The sequence below is a fragment of the Suricata suricatta genome, chromosome 4, assembly GCF_006229205.1.
Source record: "Suricata suricatta isolate VVHF042 chromosome 4, meerkat_22Aug2017_6uvM2_HiC, whole genome shotgun sequence".
Lineage (NCBI taxonomy): Eukaryota > Metazoa > Chordata > Mammalia > Carnivora > Herpestidae > Suricata > Suricata suricatta.
This window is the reverse complement of record NC_043703.1, coordinates 125,373,365-125,400,321: the sequence shown is the minus strand read 5'-3', so window position 1 is coordinate 125,400,321 and position 26,957 is coordinate 125,373,365. Positions and strand designations below refer to the sequence as shown.

Sequence of the window (26,957 nt, the reverse complement as noted above, 5' to 3'; positions counted from 1 at the left end):
GACCATGGTCTATCACAAGACTAGGACTTTCTATTTGGTTTCTACTAATTCTGTCCTTTAGTTAACAATGAATACTTCTAGGGGTAAGGTTATGACAGAAAGGGCTCAGAGGCATGAGATCCATACTCAATAATTGTGCGTTACAAATCCCACCATTCTTGCACTGTATCCAAAAGTCATTAATCAATTCCCATAGCCATAATTGGTTGGAGATCTAAAAGAAATTGTGGCAAAAAATAAATAAAAGAACCTAGCATTCAATATGATACACTAAAGCAAGGAACTCACCATAACAGCTTTAAGTTTTTAAGCATTATGATTTTATTTATTTATTTATTTATTATGAGAGAGACAGAGAAAGTGTGAGCAGAAGAGGGGCATAGAGAGAGGGAGAGAGAGAGAGAGAATACCAAGCAGGCTCCTTGCTGCCAGCACAGAACCGCTATGAGGCTCAAACCCACAAAATTGTGAGATTACGACCTGAGCCAAAACCCACCAGATGCTCAACCCACTGAGCACCCCAGGTGCTCCTGTAAACATTATGATTTTAGCATGATAGCTAATCTCTTACAACAGGAGTGAGAAAGAAAAGCTTGAGAGTAAGCATAGGAAACACTGTTAAGTTTTCAGGTATGTGTAAATTATAGTTGGTTTTGGTTAAAAATCCCTCTTGAGCCACTCACCCTAGAAAGGAAAAGACTACAGACATGGGGGCAGGAGGATCTCCACTATATCAGTGTGGAAAACCAACGCAGACCAGAAACACAAGGTAAGAAGGGGGAGAAAACCTTCTGCATAGCCAATGAAATCATCAACAAAATAAAAAGGAAATCTACCAAGTGGGAGAAAATATATGCAAATATGATAGGGAGTTAAGTCCCAAAATATATAAAGAACTCATACAACTCAACAGCAAAACCAAAGCAACCCAACTAAAAAATGGGAAGAGGATCTGTATACACATTTTTTCCCAAAGAAGATATACAGATGCCCATAAAGTACATGAAAAGATGATCAACATCACTAATCATTAGAGAAATGCAAATCAAAACCACAATGAGATATCACCTCACACTTGTCAGAATGGCCATGATTAAAAAGATAATTAACAAATGTTGGTGAGAATGTGGAAAAAAGGGAACCCTCATCAACATTTAATATCACAGTTTATATATCTTTTTATCTTATGTATTCATAACAAAGTATTGAAGTTATAGTTATTTTTACTACTCATGTCTTTTAACCTTCAACTTGCTTTATAAATAAGAGATTAATCCACCACCTTTACATTAGATTATTCTGAATTTTACTATATATTCACCTTTACCAGTGAGTTTTATACTGTCATGTTTTCCTATTATTAACTAGTGCCCTTTAATTTCAGCTTGAAGAAGTCTCTTACACTTTACTTTTAAATAGTAAAGTAACAAGCATACACAGAAAGAAAGCAAATATGGCAAAACACCGACAATTTTTGAATCTAGGTGGATGGTATATAAGTATTCATTTTACTATTCTTTCAACTTATCGGTATATTTGAAACTTTATATAGTAAAATGTTGGAAGAAATTGAATTTTTCAAATAAAGTGGCAAAAAATACAAAAAAAAAAAGTTAGATTGATTCATATAAACCCTAATAGTGATTATCTCTGAGAAAAGAGAGAGGGCACTGAGACAAAAATGGGATATAAAAGGTATTTGAAATGTATTTTAACATGCCTTTAAAATTAGATATTGAATCAGCGGCACCTGGGTGGCTCAGTCAGTTAAGCATCCAACTCCTTGGTTTTGGCTCAGGTCATGATCTCACAGTTTTGCTGGTAGTATGGAACCTGTTGGGATTCTCTCTGTCTGTCTCTCTGTCTCTGTCTCTCTCTCCCCATCCCCCACCCCTGCTCCCCACATGCTCTGTCTCTGTCTCTCACAAAATAAATAAATGATTTAAAAAACAAAATAAAAAATAAAAATAGATATTGAACCAAACTAAGCAAAGTTCAACATTATTATTTTGGAATACACATACTTGTTTATTATACTCCTCTTTGCAGCATCTTGTATATTTGAAATTTTCATAATAATAAAATGGAAACAGAGGAAAACTTAACTATTTAGCAAAATCAGAAGCAAACCTCAATCACCCTAAATAGTAAAAACCTAAAGCCATTCTGAAAATCAAGAACAAGATCACTATTTTCACTATCACCTTTAGTTTTCAATTTTCAAATTGAAGCATCTAGAACAGGGGTCAGTAAACTTTTCTGTAAAGGATCAGACAGTAAATATTTTAGGCTTTGTGAGCTATATGGTCTCTGTCACAACTATTCTATTATTGAAGCACCAAGGCAGCCTTAGATGATATGAAAATAAATGGATATGGTACTATTTACCAAAACAGGTTACAGGACTGGGTGTGACCCATAGGCCACAGTGACCCCTAATCTAAAAAATAAAGTAATTGGTGTAAACACTAGGAAGGAAAAGCAAAATTATCTATCAGTGATATTATATACATTAAAAATGAAAACCTAACGCCTAAAGTAACAATAAAGATTGAAAACAATATTGGTGAGGTTTCTGTTACAAAGCAAACACACAAAGTCCATTTGCTGTTTTCCATACTAAAACAGAAACTGGATCACAAAAAAAAAAACCCTAAAACTGAAATATTTAAGAATTAATTGAGGGGTGCCTGGGTGGCTCAGTCGGCTAAGCGTCCGGCTTCGGCTCAGGTCATAATCTCATGGTTCAGGGGTTTGAGCCCCACATCGGGCTCTGTGCTGACAGCTAAGAGCCTGGAGCCTGCTTCAGATACTGTGTCTCTCTCGCTCTCTGCCCCTCCCCTGCTTGCACTGTCTCTCTCTGTCTCTTAAAAATAATAAAAAACATAAAAAATTATTCAAAAAAAAGGAAAAAATAGTTAATTTAACAAGAAAAGGACATTATAACAAACTATAAAATCTCATGTAGGACTATAACAAAAACTGCAAAAGTATAAGGAAATGCCAAATGTTAATTATGAGGAAAATGCCACGCTTATCTTCATATATGTCAAAAAGGCATTTGAAGAAATTCAACTATTTTGATAAAAATCTATTTATGACTTTGTAAAGTTTGTTCATGTAACCTCTATACCCAAATGGGGCTTGAACTTACAACCTTGAGATCAAGAGTCACACGTTCTTCTGACTGAGACAGGCAGGCTCTCCACTTACGATTTTTTGATGAAAATCTATTTTTGATAAAAACATTAATCAAGAAAGGATAGATACTTCCTTAAAAATCTCAATGGCTGGAGGAGGCTGGGTGGCTCAGACAGTTAAGCATCTGACTTCAGCTCAGGTCATGATCTCACCATTCGTGAGGTTGAGCCCCAAGTCAGGCTCTGTGCTGACAGCTCAGAGCCTGGAGCCTGCTTCGGATTCTGTGTCTCCCTCTCTCTTTGCTCCTCTCCCACTCATGCTCTGTCTCTCTCAAAAATAAAACATTAAGAAAAAAACCTCAAGGGCTAGTATCATGCTTAAAGGGGGAACACTTAGAAACATTCCTACTAGATCCTTTTGTAGTTCATAAGCGTGATGATTGGGTGTTCACACCGTTCTGTGACATGTGCCACCCTTAAACCTTGTTACGACGCCAGCACATTCCCTGTCTGATGTAAAAAAAAAAAAAGAAAGAAAGAAAGAAAGAAAAGAAACATTCCTACTAACCTTAGGAGAAAGACAAATGTTTTCTGTCCCCACTATCATTTCTCCTATTCTAGGTATTAGCCAATGCAATAACTCAAAGACACAGTATAAACACAAAAATCAGAAAGAAGGTGGCAAAAGTGTCATTATTACCAGATGATTTTATTGTTTACCTGAAACACTTGAGAGAATAAACAGAAAAACTACCACAAAATTAGCATCCAGAAATAAAACCTGTTAGTAAACTTAATAAGAAACTAGTAAAAGTCAAATGAAGAAAACTTTAAAACACTCATGATAGTCATGAAAGAAAAAGCAAACAAATGAAATTCTATTTTGTTTTTGATTTGGAAAATTAATTATTAAAAAATTTCCATTTTAAGTTAATCTATAAATTTAATCTTATCCTGACAGGATATATTGAATATTAGACAAACTGATTCTGAATATAATACATAAAAATAATGAGAAAGAATAGCCATAAAATTTCTAGGGGGAAAAACAAGTGACCAGGAAAGACCAGCCCTACCAGATATTAAAATAAAACTAAAGGACGCCTAGGTGGCTCAGTCAGTTAAGCATCTTCAGCTCAGGACATGATTTCGTGATCCATGGGTCTGAGCTGACAGCTCAGAGCCTGGAGCCTGCTTCAGATTCTGTGTCTCCCTTTCTCTCTGCCCCTCCCTGCTTGTGCTCTTTCTTTCTCTCTCTCTCAAAAATAAACAGTAAAAATAAATAAAATGCTATAAAACTACAATTAAAACTGTGTACTCTGAATACATGAATAGGAAAACAGATCAATGGATCAGAATAGAAAATCCATCAACAGATCCCAAAGTATTGAGTCTATACTAAAGGTGATACTTTTAGAAAAATAATATTATTCAATAAATAATAATGAAATAACTGGATAGTTATTAGGGAAAAAGTTGGATCCTCTCATACATTACACTGGGAAAAACTGTGAATAGATCAAAGATTTAAGTGTAAAATAAACATAATAAAGGGGCACCCGAGTGGCTCAGTCAGTTAAGTGCTGGACTTTGACCCAGGTCATGATCTCATGGTTTGTGGGTTCGGCCCCGTCGGGCTCTGTGCAGATAGCTCAAAGCCTGAAGCCTGTTTCGGATTCTGTGTTTCCCTCTCTCTGCCCCTTCCCCACTCATGCTCTGTTTCTCTCTGTGTCAATAATAAATAAACATAAAAAAATTTTAAGAAACAATAAAAATAATCTTAAAGTAATTTTTAAAAGAAAAGTATCTAAGACATCACTAGATAATTTTATTTTTACAATCTTGCTAAGGGTAAGGCCTAAGTATTATATAAAACTCAGAAGACATAGCTCAATTACATAAAAGTTACATAAACAGAACTTGAAAATTTTTATAAGGCTTATCACAGATGAGGGGCTTATTTCCTAATATAGGAAGAGCTCATGCAAATCAATAAAGAAAACACCAACTCCCCAATTAGAAAATAAGACATGAAGACCCATATATTTCACAGAGAAAAATAATTCCTAAATATACGAAAAGACCTTCAACCTTTTTCAAGAAAGAAATTTAAATTAAAGCTACCCTGAAATAGCATTTTTCTTCTATTACTGAAGTAACATTTACTAACCAAAATTACAAACGTGCATATGTTTTGAGTTGGCAATTCCATTTCTAGGAATCTGCCTACAGATGGAATGTCACATGTAAGAGAAGGCATATGTGCAAGATTATTCACTGTAACACTGTTGTCATAAAAATACTATTTAAAAACCATAATCTATAAATTTGGGGCTTACATAATGGCACATTCATCTGTGATATGATATTATGAGCTATAAAGCAAATGGACATAAAAGAACTTTTGAATAGATATGAAATGATCTCCAAGTTACGTATTAAATGAAGAAAGCAAGGGGCATCGAAGTTTATTATGCTACCTTTAGGTATAGACAGCATAATACATCTCTGAAAGCATACACAGCACACTCTTATCATTGGTTGTCTCTCGATCAGGAAGCTGAATGGATGAGGGACAGTGGTAGAAAACAGACTTTAACTGTGTAACTTCTGTACATTTTTAAATGAATTACTTATCTAAGGAGGATAGAATTTAAAGTTCATATAGAAGGGTAACTATCTAAAACAGAGAATATACAAAAAATAAGAATAGTGAGGAACCAGTTGCCTTCCACTTATCAAAACATACTCATGGTAATCAAAACAATGTGGTTAGATCAGTAGAGATCTGTAAATTTTATATTTATTTTATATGTTATTATATATGTTATTTTATACATGATAAAGTGAGAAGTTTATATATGATAAAGGTGGTGTTTTAATTTGATGGAAAAAATGTGCTAGCAAAACAGTTAGAAGAAAATGGTGTTAGTCCCTTTCCTCACACCAGATTTTTTTTTTTAATGTTTTTAATTTATTTTTGAGAGACAGAGAGAGACAGCATGAGGAGGGGAGGGTCAGAGAGAGAGGGAGCCACAGAATCTGAAGCAGGCTCCAGGCTCTGAGCTAGCTGTCAGCACAGAGCCCGACGCAGGGCTTGAACCCACGAACTGTGAGATCATGACCTGAGCCAAAGTCAGACACTTAACCAACTGAGCCACCCAGGCACCCCTCCTCACACCAGATTTAAAAGTTCACATGAGTGAAAGCTTTAAATGTGAAAGTACAAAAATAAAGAAGAAAATGTGGGGAAATGCTGTCTGTCAACATAATGAGTATAAAGTGGTGGTCAGTGGAGAGAAAATGAAGCCCAATACAAAGTGAACCCTGCAATTCGGATAAGAACAGGATCCTCAATGGTAACCCCACAGAGATGACTGGCAGCAGCCAGTGTGAAGGTGCAGCTTCAGCCACCCCATTCAGACAGCAAAAGCCAGGAAGATATTAACAGGAAGACCTCTGAAAGGGTGAAAGTGAAATTTAATTTAGGCAGCACGTGTGCACTGGCTTGAAGAACCTGAAGTAAAATGTGTGTGAACCGAAAGTATGTATTTTTTCCCTTCAACCCAACAGTACCAATCATGGAACTTCATCCCATGAGAATATAGGCACCAGTACAGATGGATAATAAAATGATTTTGCTGTACCACTGCAAATATCTATAAAATAAATGTCCCAAAAGAGGATGGTTTCATCAGTTATGGAATATTCACGCAATGGGATCCTTTAATGGGATAGGCAACCATTAAAATGAACGTGTTATAGAAATACCATCTGACTTAGAGGAAGTCCTACAATGCATATTTAGGTAGAAGAAGCAACATGTAGCAACATTGATACTTATGTAGTAAAACAAATACCCAAAAGCCTAAATATGTATTTTGTGTGTGTTTATCCATTTGTATAAACCTAAGCATGGAGAAAGGCAAGAAGGGATATACACCAGATTGTCGAAAACCTTAGATATAGATGAGGGGGTTGGAGATTGGAGAATTACAAGTAAGGAAAAAATGTGAAAGAAGAGTAGAACAAGGAAGGGGGGCAGGAGCGAGGAATGCAGAGAGAGGAGGAAGGAGGTGGAAGGGGTGAAGGAGGAGAAGAGGAAAATGAAGGTGAAGGGAGAAAGACAGGGAAGCAATGGGGGGGTAGAGAGAAGGGATAGCAATCATAAAAAGAACAAACCACAGTATGAACTCTATATAAACAAAACTATAGACATCCGTACACATGAAATCAGTCACTTGAATACAAAGCTACTTTCTCTCTGCATGATGGAAATTCAGGTAGTTTTCACCTTATTCCTCATGAATAAATTACTTATGAATAAAACTGTATGAATTACCATATTCATGTATTAGTTATATTGCTCTAGTCATCTACTAGTACATAACAACTCCAAACTTAGTGACTTAAGAAATACCTCCATTTATTTTGCTCAAAAATGTATAATTTAGGCAGAACTCAGTGGAGACAGGCTGCCTCTGCTCTTCCAGAGCATCAAAGGCTGGGGACTGGAGTCATCCAATGGCTGGTCCATTCACGTGTTGGGCAGGTGATCCAGGCTATTGACTTGCTCAGATGGCATCCCCTTCAGGAGACCTTTGTAGCCACACAATCCACAGTAGCCCGCCCTATATTCCCACCACATTCCCTGTACTATTTTCTTAATAACACCTATCATTACATGAAATTGTTCAGTCTATTTATTTAAGGTTACTAGAATGTCAACAGGCATCTTATCTGCTTTGTTCCTTGCTATATTCCCAGCATGTGGCCCAATGCTTGCTGCATAGTAGGTACATAATAAGCATTTAATATGCAAGAATGAACTGCCCTGAAGACAAATAGAACAACTTTAATCACTAAGGGTTAATGACACTTTTGTCAAGTGAAGGTAAATATGTTACAGAGAAATAAATGTAAAAAGCTTCATACTAAATCCACCAGTTAATGATTTCTATATTATGGCACATCCACAAAAATTCAGTGCTGCTGTTAGAAAAGATAACTCATTTTGCATGGATGAGAGAAATTACTGTATGTTTAAGTAAAATAGGCACTTTGAAGATCAGTATGTACGGTATCATCTTATTTTAAAGATCTATATGTTTACACACACACACACACACACACACACATACATTTAAATAAACATATAAACAGCCTGAAGGGCAACCACTAACAGCAGTAAGTAGTTAATGTCAGAGGGCAGGAGTAAAAACTTTCACTTTTTACTTTGTGCACTTTCATTGCTCCTCTACATGGATTTAGAATTACCCAAGGACATAAATGAATTCTTAAAATTAAGTATTTTCAGACATGCACAAAAATTTTCAGGATTCTAGACATTTACTTTAAAAGTAATAAAATGACATAACTATATGTATAACTATGTATATTGCCTTTCTTGAAGGTACCAGTATTAAATGGTATCCTAATATCCAAAAAAGCCTTACAACTTACATAATTAAGTATCCCTATCGTACATTATCCTAGAGAGGATTTATCTGCTACAAAATTTGGTTCAACACTGTATCCCCTCACCTTGAACAGTTGCCTAGAACTCAATATTTTTTTAAAAATAAATGTCTATGGGGTTTATAACTTGATACACAAGTTTCAACTTTTAGGCTTCATACCTTCTTTGTTAATTAAGTGTCTAGAAATGACTTCCATCTCCCCATAGCAATTTTGCAACTTCCTCTGAGCCAAAGTGTCTAATATGCTGGTTTCAAACTTACCAGAGGCTCTAGTTTTATAGGCTGCTGTCGTTTTCTTGTTTTCTCTTGAGCTTTTGTATTGTGCCTAAATGTCAGGAATTGTGTGTCAAATTCATTTTCTGTGGGCACTATAAAACTCAGTCTTCCTTTTGCTTGTATATTGTTCAGTCTTGCAAGGATAGGGTTTTCCACATCCTCTTCAGTATTTTTCAGCTTGGCATCTTCCTCTGAGGTGTGGAAGGCCATTCTCACTCCTGGAAAGAGTAGGGTCAGGAAAAGAAAAATGAAAAGTAGAGCAAAAGAACTGGGGAAGTGGGTCTAGTGGAAGTGACCTAAGAACCAGGGAGAGCTGAGTTTGCTGACCCCCAAAGAAAACCCACAAAGTTACCCATTCTTCCCAAACTGAGAACTTGAATCAGAGAAATGAAACTGCCTGGCCTTCCAGAAGCCCTGTAGCTGGGGTGGGATCCAGAAATTTGCATTTCTAACAGGTTCCTGGGCAATGCTGCTGCTGCAGATGCCACCGATTTGGGGGGACCATATTGGTCTACATTTTGAAGGATGAAAAGAAATGCAGTTAGTATTGAGATCAATGTTTTTCATGCTTGAATATGCAAAATATCTCCTGGGGAGCTTGTTCAAAATGCAGGTAACTCTAATGTAGGCAATCTGAGAAATACAGCCTAAGTACTCAAAAACCAAAATCAAATAACAACCAAAGGGAGAGGGAGGGGAAGAGCTGTGGACTAAATCCTAAAACAGTGCTCCTGGGGCTTTTATATGCATGAGAACCTCCTGAGGAAGATTAAATCATTGAAATGCACATTCTGATTCATACACTTTGAGTAGCAAGGTCCTAGAACACTAGAACTAGGAGCCTTTGGTAGTGGTCTTGCATCCTCTTGGCCACTCACGCCCACCCCGCTAGATGGGTGCCGATACTTCCCTTCAAAAGTGTACCACAGTGAGGAGACAAGCTGAGGGCAAAGTACAGGTTAATAGCACCTGCTCCCCCAGGCGGAATCCATGTGATATTCCTTGGACACTCTTGGCTGCCTGAGAAAAAAAGGAATGGAAAGAAAGCAAGTGGTTGACTGATAGAGATCTCGGTCATGCAGGACAGGAGGCTCCTTCAGTTTACAGATAACTCAGCAAACTGCAAGGAAAACGGCAATTTTACCCATAGCCCAATCTCCAGAAACCTTAGACTTCATTTTCTGGATCCCTAATCCCACCCTCATCAAGATGAAAGGGGGTGTAAGTGCTTGCCATGGTGATGTGGGAAAGTAAGGCAAATGAAACATTAAATTCCCTTACTGCCTACAGCCCATCGACAAGTCCTTCAAACAAGGAGGGTAACCATTCTCTAGGAGCTTAGCTGCCTCAATGATGACACTTTGCTGGGGCAAAAGGGACTCTCGGCTTAACATTATCCCGACCCTCTAGGAACCTGTGAGTCTCCTTAAACACATAAAAATTCCTTTGCAAACCTCCTTTATCTTAACCCCCAAGTATATGTTGCCAATTATACTCCAAGCATATGGTCCCTGATATACATCTAAAGGACCTCATGACTGAGGTTTTATTAAACAATAATAAATGACACTTTCCCTAACAACAGCTAGCCCCTCAAGGTCCTGGAAACCTTGCTTCGAAGATTCCTTACAGATTTACGCTGTCCCTAACTCCCTCTCAACCTGAAGACATATAACCAGTCACTCTTCACAACCCCAGTGCAGCTCTTTCTGCCCATGGGGCCTGTCCCTGGGCTTTAATAAAATCACCTTTTTTGCACTAAAAACAACTTTAAGAATTCTTTCCTGGCCATCAGCTCTCTACCCTACCATCAGCGCCCAAACCCCATCAATAGCATATAAGGTCTTGAAACAGGTGTCAGCAGGTCTACGTTTCAATCGAAATCTTCTACGCAATTAAGATGTTTCAAGTAGCCACATTTAAAGAAACACCCAAAAAAGGAACAGGTGAAATTAATTTTAATAATGTGCTTTAACATATCCAAAATATTCTCATTTCAACATGTAATCGATATAAAACTTATCAATATCTTATTTCATTGTTACAACGTCTTCGAAATCCAGTGTGTACTTCACATTTAGAGCAGAACTTAGCTCCGACTCGCACCTGTGGCTAGTAGCTACCACATTGAGTAGCGCAGGTTTGGATTTGACCACTCCATGTGAGATCTTAGACAAGTCTCCTGATATCTCTATTCCTCACCTTCCACTCCTCTAAAATAACAGATAGGTAGCAAATGGCGACTAAATGCCTTTCCACTCACTTTCTCGGCCTCTCTCAGCCTTTCCTTAAGTGCTCAGAAAGCCAAGCTGTCTCAGGCTTCCGGGCCCAGCCTCACAGTTAGATTCCTCAGGACTCACCAAATTAGACTAGAGCAGCCACAGCCGCCTCCGCAGAGGGTCTCCAGAGACAGCAAACCCAATAGCAGAAAGTTGACTGTACCCGGGAATGTTTGCTGTTGCTTAGCAGCCACCCGGCCTCTACCCAAGTGCAATGCGCCTGTGCGCGATCTGTCGCCAGGGCAACGCCTCAGCCAACTGCAGCTCTAAATCCTCGAGCGCGCCCAGCAGTTAAGCCAATCAATGCCTCTGGAACATTTCTGCGCCGCTGATTGGTGAAGAGCGCGCACTCGACCTGCGCGGTCCCTCCTCCGCGCTGGAACTGACCCGCAGTCTAGGCGGGTAAGCAGGGCTGCTAAAGGGGCTAATTAGCTGTGTTTGCTCCCTCCCTCTTGCCGGAATCTCTGGTCTTATTCCCTTCGTGAGACACTCGAGACTGACTTGAGGGTCCTTTAATCTAACTTTCCCTAGTTAAAAGAATCAAGAATCTCCGAAGAGAAAGTTGCGTTGTATAGACAGTTCGAGTCACGCTCACAGAGGGTTCATGGTAACGACCGCCCCACCCACCAACCTCCTCCCGGGAGTGCTCCAAGGGGCAAGGAATGTGGGCACTTCTTTTCCTAAAACTCCACCATCTCCTTTCAACTAATGTTCTTTTCCACCTTGAAGGTAACCTAGTGTCAGGCCTAACACGAGCCCATATTACTTGGTCCCGTGCCCTGTCTACCAAAGCAGACTCTGGATTTTGTGGCATTTGGACCCACCTAATTCCCCAAAGGATTGCTGCTAATGCTTTGTGGAGGCGACCCCACTGAAACCCAATCCAGGTTGCCTACCTAAGATGCCTTATCCCAGTTAGTGATCAGTAGAAGCAGCCCTTTCACCTGCCTTGAAATGTTAAACCAGTTGGCAGAGTCCTGCTTTTCAACCTCCTCTCCAAAATGATGTAATCGCTGCTGGAACTCATTGTCTTCTTTTGTGCTTTTGGGTCCCTCTTTTTTTTTTACCTTGATACTTGTTTCTTGCCTTGAATACCAAACCTTATATGAATTGGTTGAGATACTGATCTATCACATACTGATAGAGCTGAAATGGAGATTACATATCCCTTAATCCATCTCCCCCATTGATCAATACGAGGACTGAGACCCAGAGAGAGAAAGCAAGTGATTTACTTCAGGTTACGCAGCTAGTCATGGCAGAGACAAAACTAGAGTACAGGTCTCCTAATCCCTAATCAGGTACTGGAAACAGCAAGGGAATAACTTCAGTTTAGAAACAATTCAAAAAAATCACAAATGTGGACATAAATACTAATTCCCCAGGGAAAAAAGGTACACACACACACACACACACACACACACACACACACACAAAGCCAGAGACAATAAAATATAATAATTTATATAAATTAGTAATAAAAGAAATTAAAGCCAACCCCAAACATTAAAACATAAAATTAGAATAATATGCAGTGTTTGACACATTTATCAAATAAATTTCATTTCAGATGTGCAGTGAATATTTTAATTTGTTCCCTTCAAAATTTACATAGTGGAGACAAGACCATTGCTTTTCAACCCCAGAATGTTTTTTTTCTTAAGCAGATGAAGGTGATTGTATTCGAATGTTGCCTTGGGCAACTGAGCATTCCAAGAGCCCAGAGGAGTGAGGGGTAGAAGGCATTGACACAGAGAGTTTAATAAAGGTATTGCTGTATTAGAAGCTACTCATCAAATCTTTCCAACCTTATTTTTTAATGTGGCAAAATATCATCTTCATTATCAACATAATAATTACTAAAGGAGTATAGTGTATATCCTGTTGATTTTTTCATAGTTACTATAATAATAATAATAATTGTTAATCTTTATTGGGTGCTTTCTATGTTCCAGGTACTATATTATGTGCTTTGCATTTGTTCTCTCAAATAATTCCAACAAACATGAAATTTTCATTCCATAGCTAAAGAATTAGACTATGAAAGGTTTCTGACCTAGGCTACAAAAGATCACATCTTTAACAGTAAACATAGAAATGCTTAAAATTTATTGAGCATTCAGTTAAGATTTATATCCCGGGCCCTTTGTGAAGTACTTATCACAATTATACTAATCATTGCAACAGCTTTATATTATTTTAAAGGTATTACTCCACCAGCAGGGAAATTGAGGTTTAAAAAGATTACATGTTTTACCCAAATCACTCTAGAGGTAATAATTGGCAGAGCTGAGAGATTAATCCAGATCCATCAACTTAAGTAGTTAAATTCCTATAAGATTTTAGAGCAAGAAGGTTGAATCATGGAATTCTGCTATTGGATGTGGACGAAGAACTATATTCTGAAAAATTCCTAAAGCAAACACCTATGTATTTAGATTAACTCCAAGGCACATTATTTTAACTGCACGGCTGAGATTACAGAAATAAGGTAACAACAATGGAATGAAATCAGAAGTAGAAAGCAGTCTGCATCACTGAGGACCATGGTTGCTGAAAGAAACAAAAGTAGGACATGGGTAGCAAGCAGGTGCTGAGATGGGACCCTGGATGTGGGCAGGGTGCTTTTGTTTATCTCCCCTGCTTTTGAACCGCTGCTCACCAAGTCTCTCAAGGAGCAAGATGCCTTTGGCTTTAACATCAGGATGTTTTCCATAACCTCAAAATCTCCCAGTACAAAACTAATTTCTCTATAGACTTGAACTTGATAATGGACTTCTTATATAAACCAATCTATTAGATTTAGAATTTTTAGATCAAACACATGTAAAAAAAAAATCAGACAAAATGGTGGTGCTTTATACACAGTAACAAGTCTTTTTTGAAGATTTTCCAAATAAGCAGTAAGTTAGGGGCCAGGTAGTTCTGAAAGGTCCAGCTAAATGTCTAAAGACCAGATGACAACCAGCGGTGGTACCAAAGAAGCAAGGACAGTCATGTTAGTGAGTTGGGCATGAGACTGGTTGGTAAGTCAGCCTAGAGTTTCAAGAGAGGGAAATATCCCAGCTATAATATCTGGTTTCTGAGAGACCTCTGGGGAGTGCAGAACGCAGCATACAAGTTTTGGATAAGCTGTTTTATTTACTTGAGGACCTGGTTGGTGGTCCTGTGCAAGTTTAGATACAAACATCTCTGAGGGGAAAAGCATTGCTGTACACAGCAAATGCAGCCTGGAGTTCACAGTGAGGAACTGCAGGCATGGAAAGAGACAGGCCATCTTATAGGGAGGCGGACAGCATGCCAAGGGGTGGGGACACTGTGAGAGTCAGAGGCCATGTGTCTTTCCAAGGATCATCATTGAGTCTGTGGCCACAATTCTAATTTCACATTCTGCTAGTTTGCCCATGTTATCACTCCTAACATGTCCCTCCCTTCTTAGTTTTATCCTAATATCAGACCTCCAACTATTCAGTAATGTTCTTGCTGCTAAATTACAGTTATGTCTACTCATAAAAACACGTTATCCTAATTTTCTGAGCTTATTAAAAGACAGCTTGCCAACTTGTTTTTATTGCTGCAAATATTCCCTAATAGGTTGTGGTGCAGAATCCTGGTCTTAAAATTCTGGGTTGATAATCTCATTTTACAACTAAGGTTCAGAGAAGTTGCTCTCTCAAGGGCATGCAGCCAGTACCTTGCCAAGTAAATGGGAATACAGTAACCACATGCCCCAGGCATTCAATTCCTAGATAGTTACTAAGAGAAATGAAAGGCTTATACTTGAGTGTTCCTAGCAGCTTTATTTATAACAGCCAAGGCCTGAAAAACAACCCAAATGCCCACCAGCAGCTGTGTAGATAGGCATACTTGGGCACATCCATACCTTGGAATACTACAAACTGTTGGTGCATGCAACACTGGTTGAATCTGAAAAACATACAGAGCAAAATAAGCCAGACACAAAAGAATACCTAGTATCTAATCATAATCACATGAATCTCTGGGAAAGACAAATCTAATCTATAGCCACAGGAAGTAGATCCTTGTTGCCTGGAGCTAGGACTGGGGTCTAGAAGATTGGCAAGGGGAACAAGGAAAATCTTTGGTGTGATGGAAATGTTTTATATCTTGGTGATTGTGGTGGTTGCAGAGGTGTATAAAGCTTCTCAAAACTCATTGAACTATAAATCCTAGAATGTGTGCATTTTATTGTACATAAATTATCAATAAAATTGCATTAAAAATTATATTCCTAGAGTTATACTTCAAAAGCAAAACAAGGCATACTGAATATACAGATTTCCAGGCTTCACACCAGACCTGGTAAATAGGAATCTTTGTAATTGACACCCAAATATATGCTTAAAAATCCCTGTAGACGAAGCAAATGAGCATGTTTGTTAAGAACCGTATCTGCCAGTGAAAATGTGTGAAGATGGAAAGATGTTAAATTATATTAAATAGCTCATAAAACACTTTGTATAACATGATCATATTTTTATAAGCACAGAATGTAGATAAACTCAGCAACTATATGGAATAAAAACATACAGGTTTATGAACTTTATGGGTATTTTCCTGTTATGCCCTGTGCTTTTCTCTATATTTAAAAATAGAAACCATATACTGCTTTTCTATTGAGAAAAATGAGTTATTTTAAAACTAGCACAAGAAAATATGAGCATAGAGTGGAGGATCCATGAACCCGGCAGAGGCCAGGGCGAGTGGATCAGGAACCCTGGTGGAGGATTTAGCTTTCTGTAAAAGGAAAAGGCATCCCATTCCGTGCAGATGGAAGGATAGTGGGAGTTGATTAGGTACATTGGTGGATTTGGGTCGTTTCTTCTATTTTCTCTCCAAAGCAGGAGGAAAGTCAGTTGCTGAGATGGATGGAGGTGGGAGTGGTAGAAGCTCCATGTAATTTATACGAAGAGGTGAAGGAGTGGTGGGTAGGGTACTTGTCTTTAACCTTGGCTGAAGTTTAATTTCAGGGTCTGTGAACTGCTTAAAACTCTGTGGGTGTATATTTGTCGATAGCTGTTCGATTTCCAAAGGAATCTGTGACCAATGGCCCCTCAGATTTGGAAACTACTTGCTCCCCAAGCCCAGGCCACAGTCAGCCCAGCTGAGAGGTTGGTTGTATCAGATTTTGCTACTTTGTCACCACCTTGTGGCCACATGAATGTACTGCCAGAGGAGGTTTTGAATCACAAATTTTTAATTTGGACAATAGTTTCTTAGATTCAGAAGGGACCTGAGGCATTCTGTAATCTAATGTCCCACAAATTATGGGAATTAATAATTGCTAACAGTTTTCCTCCAAAACTGATCCTGTGTTAACTATGCATGAAAGACCCCCAGATACTTATATTTCAATTAAAGATCTTTGCAGAAGTCATCTCTGAGCCAGTGTTGAATGATTTTGAAAGGCCACGAGCAGTGGTCCTTAAACTTAGCTGTGTATTAGGACCATTTGGTGAGCTTTGAAAAACTCTGATGTCGAGGCCACATTCCATGCTAATTAAACTCTCTGAGTGAGAGACCCCGGCATCATTACTCACCTCCCCCCCCCCCCCAGTGCCCCTTCCCCAGATGATTACAATGTACAGCTAAGCCCAAGAGCCTCAGTCACAGGGCCTTGCTAGTTAAGGTGTGATCCACAGACCAGCAGCATCAGCATTACCGGGGAGCTCATTAGACATGCAGAACCTCAGGTCCTTCCCCAGCGCTCCTGAGTCAGTCTGCATTTTAACCATTCCCAGGTTGTTCGTTGCATATTAAATCGGAGCAGGGCTATTATAGGCAACAGAGTCGGTGTCCAGTAGGTCCACTGGATACATAAGGCAGTAATGGTGTCTGAAAAGTAGGCGTCTCATTTGTCATCAGTTCCAGTGACAGGTAATGTACGACTTCTATGCCATGGCTGGAAAGCTTTAAGTGCCAGAAAATTCTTTTTTAGTAAATGACAAAATCTACTTTATTGATGGTTCTGCAAACTGCCTCCATGATCTCTTAAACGTTTGATATCTTAAAATGTTTGGGAAATGTTCTCCCTGTAATCTTTCCTCTTTGAATCCCTCCCTTCCAACCTTCCAGTTCCCTTAATCTATAGGTGATATGTTAGCAGAACTCCTAGGAATTCTGCACTAAAAATGGCTCTCAGAACTGCCAGTGAGATCCTGGATGTGGCGTGACATAATGAACATAGAAGGAAAATGACCTTCCTTTACCTAGGAATTCTATTAATGTCTCCTTTTTCTTCCTGAAAATCAGATATTAGTCAGAATCTTTGTTAAATGGTGAATAATAGAGAATCTATATCCAGCAGACAAATCAATGCTGATGGTCCCAGGGCCTCGGGTCATTCACATGTGACCACTGATGTCATCCTGAGCTCAAAGAGACCCCCATGGGAGTTTTGGGCTGGGTCTCGTACTTCCAGTGGAGTCAGATTCCTGCCCCTCTCACCCCCTTCTCCTAGGACCACATCATTTAGCAGAGACAGCTCTCCCCTTAGTGGCTGTCAGTATGATAGGGAAAAGATAGGACAAAATAGGCTGAGAGGGAAGGGTTAGGACCTGAGGTCCCTGGGTGGGGAAAAACACTATTTTGGAACAACACTGGGAGGATTTGACCACAGCAAACCCCTTGAGGCATAAGGTTCCTCTTAATGATGTAACTGACACCACCTACTCCCCCTCAGTCTCCCCTCAGGAATTTGACAAGATACCTAACTGAATAAGCAAACCACAAAACTTATGTTATATGAGGGACAGCATGACCACAGTCTGACTCCTCACACGATGTAATTGAGCCAATCAGGAATGGACAACCCAGCACCTAGAGTTGTCCAGCCAATGAGGGAAGAACCTGAGAAGGAACAAGGCGGAAAGGAAGGGAAGGCTGACCAGAACCTTACGAAACAAAGACCTTTGCCTGTAGTCTGTGGGCCTTCACTTTCTAACGCCCTCTCTCTGTAAAGAGCACTTTCATACTCTTCTTACTTTCTGAACTTATACTCTAACAAACTTTTGTCTGCTTCTCATTTTGTGTCCACCTCTTCATTCTTCAGAGTGGGAAGACAAGCCCCGAGTATTGAGGTAAAAAATCCCACATCGAGGTCAACCACCAAACCTTTCCTGCTGCCTCTGATCTCAGCCTGTTCACTGTCCTCCTGAGTTTGTCCCCAAGCTCAGCTTAATGACACCCATTTCCTGTCCTTCTCAGTGTGGCTTAGTTCCCCATGCCTAACCCCATGACAGATCCCCATGTGCCCTGGCAGGGAGTGCTTGACTATTGTCCTTAAAAAACAAAACAAAACAAAAAAAACCCGAACAAGCAGCCAGTCCCCGCTCAATCCCAGATCAGTTCTCCTTCTCTGAATATTTATTCATTTACTTATCTATTTATTTATTTCTGAATATTTAATCTCAACATCTCACCCCTGTTATGGACTGAATGTTTGTGTACCCATAAAATTCATATGTTGAAGTTCTAACTCCCATTATGATTTGGTATTTGGAAGTGGGGCCTTCAGGGGGTGGTTAGGGTAATATGAGATCATTAAGTGTGGTTTTCAGCAATCACCAGAGGGCTTGTTTCTCTCTTTCTCTCTCCATCTCCACCCATACCCCGCCTCCTCCCCACGATGAAAGACAGAATGTTGACCTCTACAAGCCAGAAAGCGAGTTTCCACTAGAAACTGAATTGGCTAGTACTTTGATCTTGGACTTTCCTGCCCCCCAGAACTATGAAAAATAACTGTCTATTGTTTAAGACTATGGTGTTTTGTTGGCAGCCTGAGCTGACTAAGTTACCCCTTTATCCATCTTTGGGCCTGAAGTCATTGCATCTACCAAAGCCATCCATCCCAGATTCCTCTTAGATCATTTGTCTCATTTGCATAGTCATTGAATATTTTGGCATCTATAATGATAACCCTTTGACTCTTTCTTTTTTTTTTTTTAAGATTTTATTTTAAGTAATCTCTACACCCTATGTGGAACTTGAACTCACAACTCGAAAATCAAGAGTCCCACTGTCCACCCACTGAGCCAGCCAGGTGCTCCACCCTTTAACTCTATAACTCTAACTCCAGGAATTTAAATCACCTGGGACTAGCCAAGGTTCTTGACCAAGGAGTTCAAATTGGCACAACATTTTGGAGAAGAATTTTGCAGAAGTTGTTGCTTTTTTGAAGTTATACATACGCTTTGGGGACAATTTCTCTCTTAAATGTTGTTTTCTTTTTAATGTCTTCATTTTATTTTGAGAGACAGAGCAGAGAGCGAGTGGGGGAGGGACAGAGAGAGAAGAAGACAAAGAATCTGAGCAGGTTCCAGGCTCTGAGCTGTCAGCACAGAGCCCAACATGGGGCTCGAACCCATGGACTGTGATATCATGACCGGAGCTGAAGTCGGATGCTTAACCAATTGAGCCACCCAGGTGCCCCAGAAATCTACTTTAAAAACACTTGATCAAGGGTACACAGATTTGATAAGAGCTACATTTAAATAAAATATAATATCAAACTATGGTACACATTTAATTGGTATAATCAACTAAAACAAATGAAATAGAGCTGTATGTATTGACATGACATGGGGAAATGTACTCAATATCTTAAGTAAAACTGTTTCAGAATATAATGCACAGTGTTATCCAATTTTGCTAAAAATTAAATATGGTGTATAGTCCATATGGATAGTTTAAATCTGTGTACATATATCATCTCTATAAGTTGTGATATTATGATTTATAGTAAGAAATAATATAGGTGGCCTTCATCCACTCTTTCTGGAACAGAGCTCCTAAAACCTTTAGGTTGTCCTAAGTGATAAGAGCCACAAAGGTTGCTTTTGTTAGGTTAATGAGGTGACATTTAAAACTTCTTAAAAATGTTTATTTTTAGAGAAAAAAAAACAAGCAGGGCAGGCGCAGAGAAAGGGAAAGAGAGAGAATCCCAAGCAGGCTCCGCACGGTCAGTGCAGTGCCTGACATGGGGCTTGAACCCACAAACTATGAGATCATGACCTGAGCCAAAATCAAGAGTTGTATGCTTAATTGACAGAGCCACTCAGGCACCCAATGAGGTGACATTTCAAGTACACAGGTTAGAGTCTGGTTGCCAGAATGGGCTTTGTGATTAGTGGTTGGAACTTTTAGTCCAATCCCCCTAACATCTGGGGAGGAGTGAGTGGCTGGAAGTTGAGTCAATTGCCAATGGCTAATAATTTCATCAATCATGGCTGTGTAGTGAAACCTCCCCCAAACCCCTAAGGACAGGGTTTAGAGAACTCCCTGGTTGGTGAATGGTTGGAGATTTGGAAGTAGTGGCATGCTTAGAGAACCAGGAAGCTCTGCATGATTTCTCCCTGCCTTGCCATAAGCATCTCTTCCATCTGGCTGTTCCTGAGTTCTATCCTTTTATAATAAACTGGTGATCTAGTAAGTAAAATATTTCTCTGCATTATGTTATGTGAACCACTCTAGCAAATGAATTGAACTGCAAGGGGGGGGTCATTGGAACCTCCACTATATAGCTGGTCCATCAGAAGTATGGGTGATAACATGGGCTTGTGACTAGAGTTGAGGTGGGGGGAGGGGCAGTCTTGTGGGACTGAGTCCTTAACCTATGGGATCTGACACATCTCCAGTTAAGTAGTGTCAGAATTGAGATGAATTGTAGGACACCCAGCGGATATCTCCTCCCCACAATTCTACACACACTGGAACTGGGACCAGAATCTTGATAGCATAGAACAGAGGTTAGCAAATACTGTCCTATGGGTCAAAATCAGATGGCCCTCTGTTTTTAAAAATAAAGTGTTGCTGGACTATAGCCACACCTATTTATTTACATATTTTCTATGGTTGTCTTTGCACTGTAAGAGTTGAGTAGATTAAGTTTCTAGGAAATTTCTCATTGCTATCAACTTTTACCTCTGTTGTGATTTTGTAGTCTGTGTCTTTTTTTTTTATTGTATTAAGACATGGAAATCAATAAGCTTATACGAGAAAGATTCTAAGTTGTGGTTTCAAATAGTAGAAGACAGTGACACACAGTGGACAATAGCAGGAAGCTCTGAGACCTAGATTCCCCAAGGCACTGAGTGAGATCTATGGATAACGTGTTTAAGAATACTATTCTTTTAGACTGGAAGGCAAATGTGGCATTCTGATTATACATAATTACTTTTGTTCGCCCCTAAAGTCATACTAAAAGAATTTTTTCAACTTATAGTTTCAGATAAGTTAGGAGAATGGGAGGAGAGACAATAGCTATAAAAATCTGGAGTCTGGAAAGCAGAAATATGATGGTAAGTGATTAAACAAACACAAAAAGAGTAGATTCTAAGAAATGTTGGGGAACAATAATAACCAGCCTGAAATACACTAGGGATTCCCCAAAGACTCTGGAATTGGTACTTGAACAGGAGATTGGTTGACCATCTGCTCCGGAAGTGGTCAGTTCTTTAGGTCTGTTCTACCCTCCCCAACCCCAGCAGAAGACTGGAAATTTATTCTCTGGAATGGGTAAAACAGAGGGTCTCTGGACTGAGGGGCCCTAGGCACACATGAAGGTGGGGTACTAGACTGAAAACAGTGGGTTACCTAAACGTGTACACACAAGATGATGAGATCACCCAACGCTCTTTTGCTACTCAACTCCCACAATAACGGCAGAGTCTGTGCAACCATCTCAGTTCTCCTGGGTTTGTTTGTAGGTGTTCTCAGGATGGAGATTTTCTGTTTTAAAACCAGGACAGTCCTGCACAAACCAGGATGAGTTACTACTTCCAGGCAGGAATCCAGGAGAGTCTTCTCTGGGGAATCTGACCAGCCCCAGGGGAAAGAACTGAATGCACAGACAGTGGAAGTTCCACCATGAAGGGAGGCCAGCCAAGTCAACTTCGTAGTAAAGCTCACTGTGAATAAGCTCCACCTGGGTGTGTGGATGTTCCAATTACGTTTTTAAATTTTTTAAGTTTCATTTATTTACTTTGAGAGAAAGAGAGTCAGAGAGAGTGAGTGAGAGAGAGAGAGAGAGAGAGAGAGAGAGAGAGAGAGAGAGAGAGAGGAAGAGCACGAGCAAGGGGAAAGGGAGAGAGAGAAAATTCTAAGCTGGCTCCATGCTCTTCAGAGCACAGCCCAATCACAGGGCTCAAATTCACAAACCATGAGATCATGACCTGAGCTGAAATCAGAAGTCAGATGCTTAACTGACCGAGCCACCCAGGAACCCTCTCAAAAATAAGGGGTAAGGATTGCTAGACAATTCATGGAAGATGTCTCACACAAAAGACAGAAACCGAACATTCAAATAGGAAAACCAAATTGAGAGGTAAGCATATGAGTTGAGATGATCAGGGTCTTTCTCTTAGACTTCAAAGAGTGGATGTGAGTGAGAGAATCTTCTATTTCTCTCTAGCCATGGTGCTATTAGAATATGAGCCTGGAGCTCCTGGAGGCCATATTCCCCTCTGGAAAGGGAAGGCCACAGCTGGCCACACAGAAATGGGAAACAGACTCCAAGTCTAGAGTCCCAGTGGCTTTTCATGCCAAGATCCATTATTTCTAAGGCTATTTTTGCTTTTCCAAAGTTTGGTTGTATGAGTCAATAAAAAGTCCAACACCTCTTTTAAAAAGCATGAGTTTGAGGGGCGCCTGGTGGCTCACTCGGTTGGCCCTCCAACTTCGGCTCAGGTCATGCTCTCACGTTTGTGGGTTTGAGCCCTGCATTGGGCTCTGTGCTGACAGCTAGCTCAGAGCCTCGAGCCTACTTTGGATTCTGTGTCTCCTTCTCTCTCTGCACCTCCCCCTCTCATGCTCTGTCTCTCTCTGTATCAAAAATAAATAAAACATTTAAAAAATTTTAATAAAAAGCGTGAATTTCAGTAGATTTTCTGCCATTTGCAACCAACTTGTCCTGGCGGGCCTCATGAATGTCACTTCATTTTTTACATCTCTACTTTTTTAATCCATACTCTACATACAGAAATACATACAGCTTGGTTTTCCCTGTTTAAAATAAGGATTGCACAATTCATGAAGGTAAAAATACATGAAGTTTCATTGAACATGGATGCTTTTGGCAGACCCAGAATACACTAACTTTTCATTGTCTCTCATAATGGGGTCTTCCCTCTCCAAACTGGAGATTTGGTCCTCCCAAAAATAAATTCTAAAGGAATATATCTGAAAGACAAATACCTGGGCCATAAAACAAAGATGGAGAAGAAAGGAAAATCCTGTGTATTAACTAACAGTGTTTGCCTTCCACACATTAGTGAGGGGAAGAGGCCGTATCAGTTAGGGTTATGTTTAATATCAGGTAAAAGAACACCACCTCAACAGTTGCTTAATTAAGCAGAGTCATTGGGGGTCATTGATCTTGTGTGTGTCTGTGATTCTCTTGGCCTTTTCATTATGGTGGCAATAGGGATGTGACAGTCCCAGCCATTATGTCCACATGCAAGACAGCAGTAAGGAAGTAAGAGCTAAAGGATATATATATCTTCTTATAGTAGAAAAGCAAAAGCTCTCCCATGTCTCCTCATGTCTCATTGGCCAGAACAGGATCCAAAGGTTACATTGAGCCGAAAGGGAGGCCAAGAAGGTAGGGAACAGGATTGTCATAAATGGCTTGGAACTCTCATAATCCATTACCTAAGGCTAGACATATTGCCCACCCCCACTCTCCCAAACTAGAGTTCTACTGACAGGGAATAAAAGGCCAAATGATGCCATGTGGGAAAGTATGCCCATCACAGGAAGCAAAGGAGCAGAGTACAATGTGGAAAAAATGGCTGGAGCTGCAACTTTCATACTTGCTGATGGGAATCCCAAAAGGCACAGTCACTTTGAAAAACAGTTTGGTGGTTTGCGACATGCCTAAATGTGCTTTGCCGACATAAGTAAGGATCTTGAGATGCGGGAACGTATCCTGAATCATCCCCAATGTAATCACAGTGGTCATTATAAGAGGGAGGCAGGATTGTCAGAGAGAGAAGTGATAAGGACGTAAGGAAGCAGAGGTGGGTGTGGCACACTTAAAAGGTGAAAGGGTCATGATCCAAGGAACACAGGTGGGCTGGGGATGCTAGAAAAGCCCTCCCAGCCTCCATGGGGACACAGCACTGCCAATACCTTCATCGCAGACTCCTGCCCTCCAGACAGTAAGAGAGTAAATCTGGGATATTTAAGCCACTAAGTTTGTGGCCATTTGTTACTGCCTAGTATTCTTCTCTTTGGGCATCCAGACCAGTTCTTATTTTTCTGTGCACATCTTCGCAAGTATGTCTGCATTGTTCTTCTTTTAAAGTAACACCTTTATTGACCCATAATTCATATGCCATGCAATCACTCATTTAAAGTGTACAATTCAATGGTTTTTAGTGTAGTCACAGGATTGTCCAACAACCACCAGTGAATTCTAGAATATTTTTTATGCCTGTTTGTTTATTTATTTGAGAAAGAGAGAGAGAGAGAGAGAGAGAGAGAGAGAGAGAGAGAGAGAGAGAGAGAGAATGAGCAAGAGAGGGGCAGAGAGAGGGAGACAGAGAATCCCAAGCAGGCTTGGATCATGACCTGAGCTGAACTCAAGAATTGGATGCTCAACTGACTGAACCCCAATTCTAGAACATTTTCAAACACCCCAGAAAAGAAGCCCTATACCCTTCAGCTGTCATCCCCTATTCTTCCCATTCCCTCTAGCCCTAGGGAACTACCAGTCTAGTTCCATCTCTGTAGATAGGCCTATTCTGGACATTTTATATAAAAGGGGTCATACAACATATGGTCCTTACTGACTGTTTATTTCCCTTTACACATGTTTTCAAGACTCATCCATGATATAGCATGTATCGGTACTTCATTCGTTTTTATTGCTGAATAATATTCCATTGTGTGTGTGTGTATATATATATGCATGTATGTATGTATATATGTGTGTATATATATATGTGCATGTGTGTGCATGTGTGTGTGTGTATATGTGTGTGTATATATATATATATATATATATATATATATACACACCACATTTTATTTATATATTCATCAATTGGTGGGCATTTGAGTTGTCTCCACATCTTGGCTATTATGAATAATGTTGCTTATAAACATTCAAGTTTTTGTCTGGAATAATAGCACATTCAGTTAGTTATTAATAAGCATTTATTAACCACCTATTGTATACATAACACAGGGGTGGGAGTGGGGGTTGGGGGAGGGGAGGAGATGTAGGAGGGCAGATACCCAAAAGAACTGTAAAAGAACTAGTTGGGAAAGGCAGACTAAGCTTTCAAGAAATATTTAAATAATGAATGATAATCACGTGAATTATTTTCTTGGGATAATTTTCTTTTCATGTTTCAGAACAAAATACCCAATTTATATTCCCCCCAACTGAGTATAAAAGTGGGCTGGAGTCTTTAGAGTGTGTCAATTAACAAAGAAGACAAGAGACAGAACTCCTTTAAAGAGACAGCTTTGACCTGTATAAATATTACAGAGTCACGATGTCCTAGAGTAGGGTGTTTGTCCCCAGAAATGTACTTTCCTCTCTGTAGTTTTCGTCACAGACAGGGACTTGGTACCAGGTCTAACGACCTCAGTGTCAGGCTGTCAGGGCTGACCTCAGTTCTCCTTGCAGAGCGGGGAAAGGGGCTGTCCTTGCTCTCTGGATGCTTCTTTCAATGGCCCCAAATCAGATTCGTGGAAGTCTAGCAGGACTTCATCAAGGGCAAGGTTCAGGTCCCTAATTCATAGCCAGCATCATTAGCATCATTTGTTGAGTGTCTGCTAATGCTTGGGATTTAGCCACAAATCTTTTGACTGTTGTCGGTGGCTTTAATGCAGGAAATAAATTTGAGTTCTATCTGCATCATCCAAGGATAGGAGGCAATGGCTCATTGGCTCTGCAAGAATTGCTTTTTGTCAGCCAGGGAACCAGTATGAACCAGTCTCCATGTGGCTATGAGGCAGGGATAAGGCTGCAGTTTCTCAAGCTGGCAGGGATAAGTTGGGTTTTCTCATCCATTCATTATATAGCTGAGGCAGTGCCACTTACAACTGGTGTGCCTGAATTTCAAGTGTTTAGATAATGTGATAATATCCATTTATTTAGCACCTTCTTTTTAAAAAAACATGTATTTATTTTTTATTTTTTGAGAGAGTCTGCATGTGTGCAAGTGGGGGAGAGGCAGAGGGAGAGGGAGAGAGAGAGGAGAGAGAGAGAGTCTTAAGCAAGCTCCACACCCAGCTCAGAGACTCATGCAGGCTCAATCTTACCATGGTGAGCTCATGACCTGAGCTGAAATCAAGAATTGGATGTCACAACACAGCATTTTATATACTGTTAAGTGAAACTGCAATACAGTCTAAGTTTATTTTGAGAGTGTTTGCTGTATAATTGGATTTAATGAAATGTTTAGAGGTGCAGTAGGCATGACTTTGAGTAGATAATGAAAGAAAATGCAAAATGCTAATTGATTCATGATGTGGTTTCATCTTAGCTTGGGCAAACCATGCAGTATTTAAGATATAGTAGCAGAATATTTACTATTGAAGCTTGAAAAGATGTGAGTTCTTTGTGTGCCATCTTTCATTTATGCATGTGAGAGGGTTATCATTTTTTAATATTTTTACATTGTAGTACTTGTTTTCCTTGTTGGGGTGTTTGCTTATTTAATACATTCCGTCAAGGACAGAAATTACATGCTGTTTTTTTTTTCCCATAGGAAGTGTGTCTTGGGTTTTTCCCTTACTATTTTCTTTAC

The 26,957-nt window shown here is 39.7% G+C and overlaps 1 protein-coding gene, 1 long non-coding RNA gene and 1 other non-coding gene across 3 annotated transcripts in view; 2 read left to right on the top strand and 1 right to left on the bottom strand.

Annotated features, from left to right (window-relative positions):
* Positions 1 to 11,339, bottom strand: part of DNAH6 (dynein axonemal heavy chain 6) — a 213,928-nt gene extending 202,589 nt beyond the window's left edge. The window contains exons 1-2 of the mRNA XM_029938527.1: positions 11,257 to 11,339; positions 8,882 to 9,114 (exon numbers count right to left, since the gene is read on the bottom strand). Of these exons, the coding sequence (XP_029794387.1) occupies positions 8,882 to 9,106 (225 nt within the window). The 5' untranslated portion in view covers positions 9,107 to 9,114; positions 11,257 to 11,339. The remainder of the gene's footprint in view (positions 1 to 8,881; positions 9,115 to 11,256) is intronic.
* Positions 3,553 to 3,656, top strand: LOC115290994. Its single transcript, XR_003908356.1, has one exon. It is a non-coding gene; the product is annotated as a small nucleolar RNA U13 (small nucleolar RNA).
* A 175-nt stretch (positions 11,340 to 11,514) lies between the features above and the next one.
* LOC115289061 overlaps positions 11,515 to 26,957 on the top strand; it is a 17,644-nt gene continuing 2,201 nt past the window's right edge. Inside the window, exons 1-2 of the long non-coding RNA XR_003907356.1 lie at positions 11,515 to 11,577; positions 21,419 to 21,494. This is a non-coding gene — a long non-coding RNA (uncharacterized LOC115289061). The remainder of the gene's footprint in view (positions 11,578 to 21,418; positions 21,495 to 26,957) is intronic.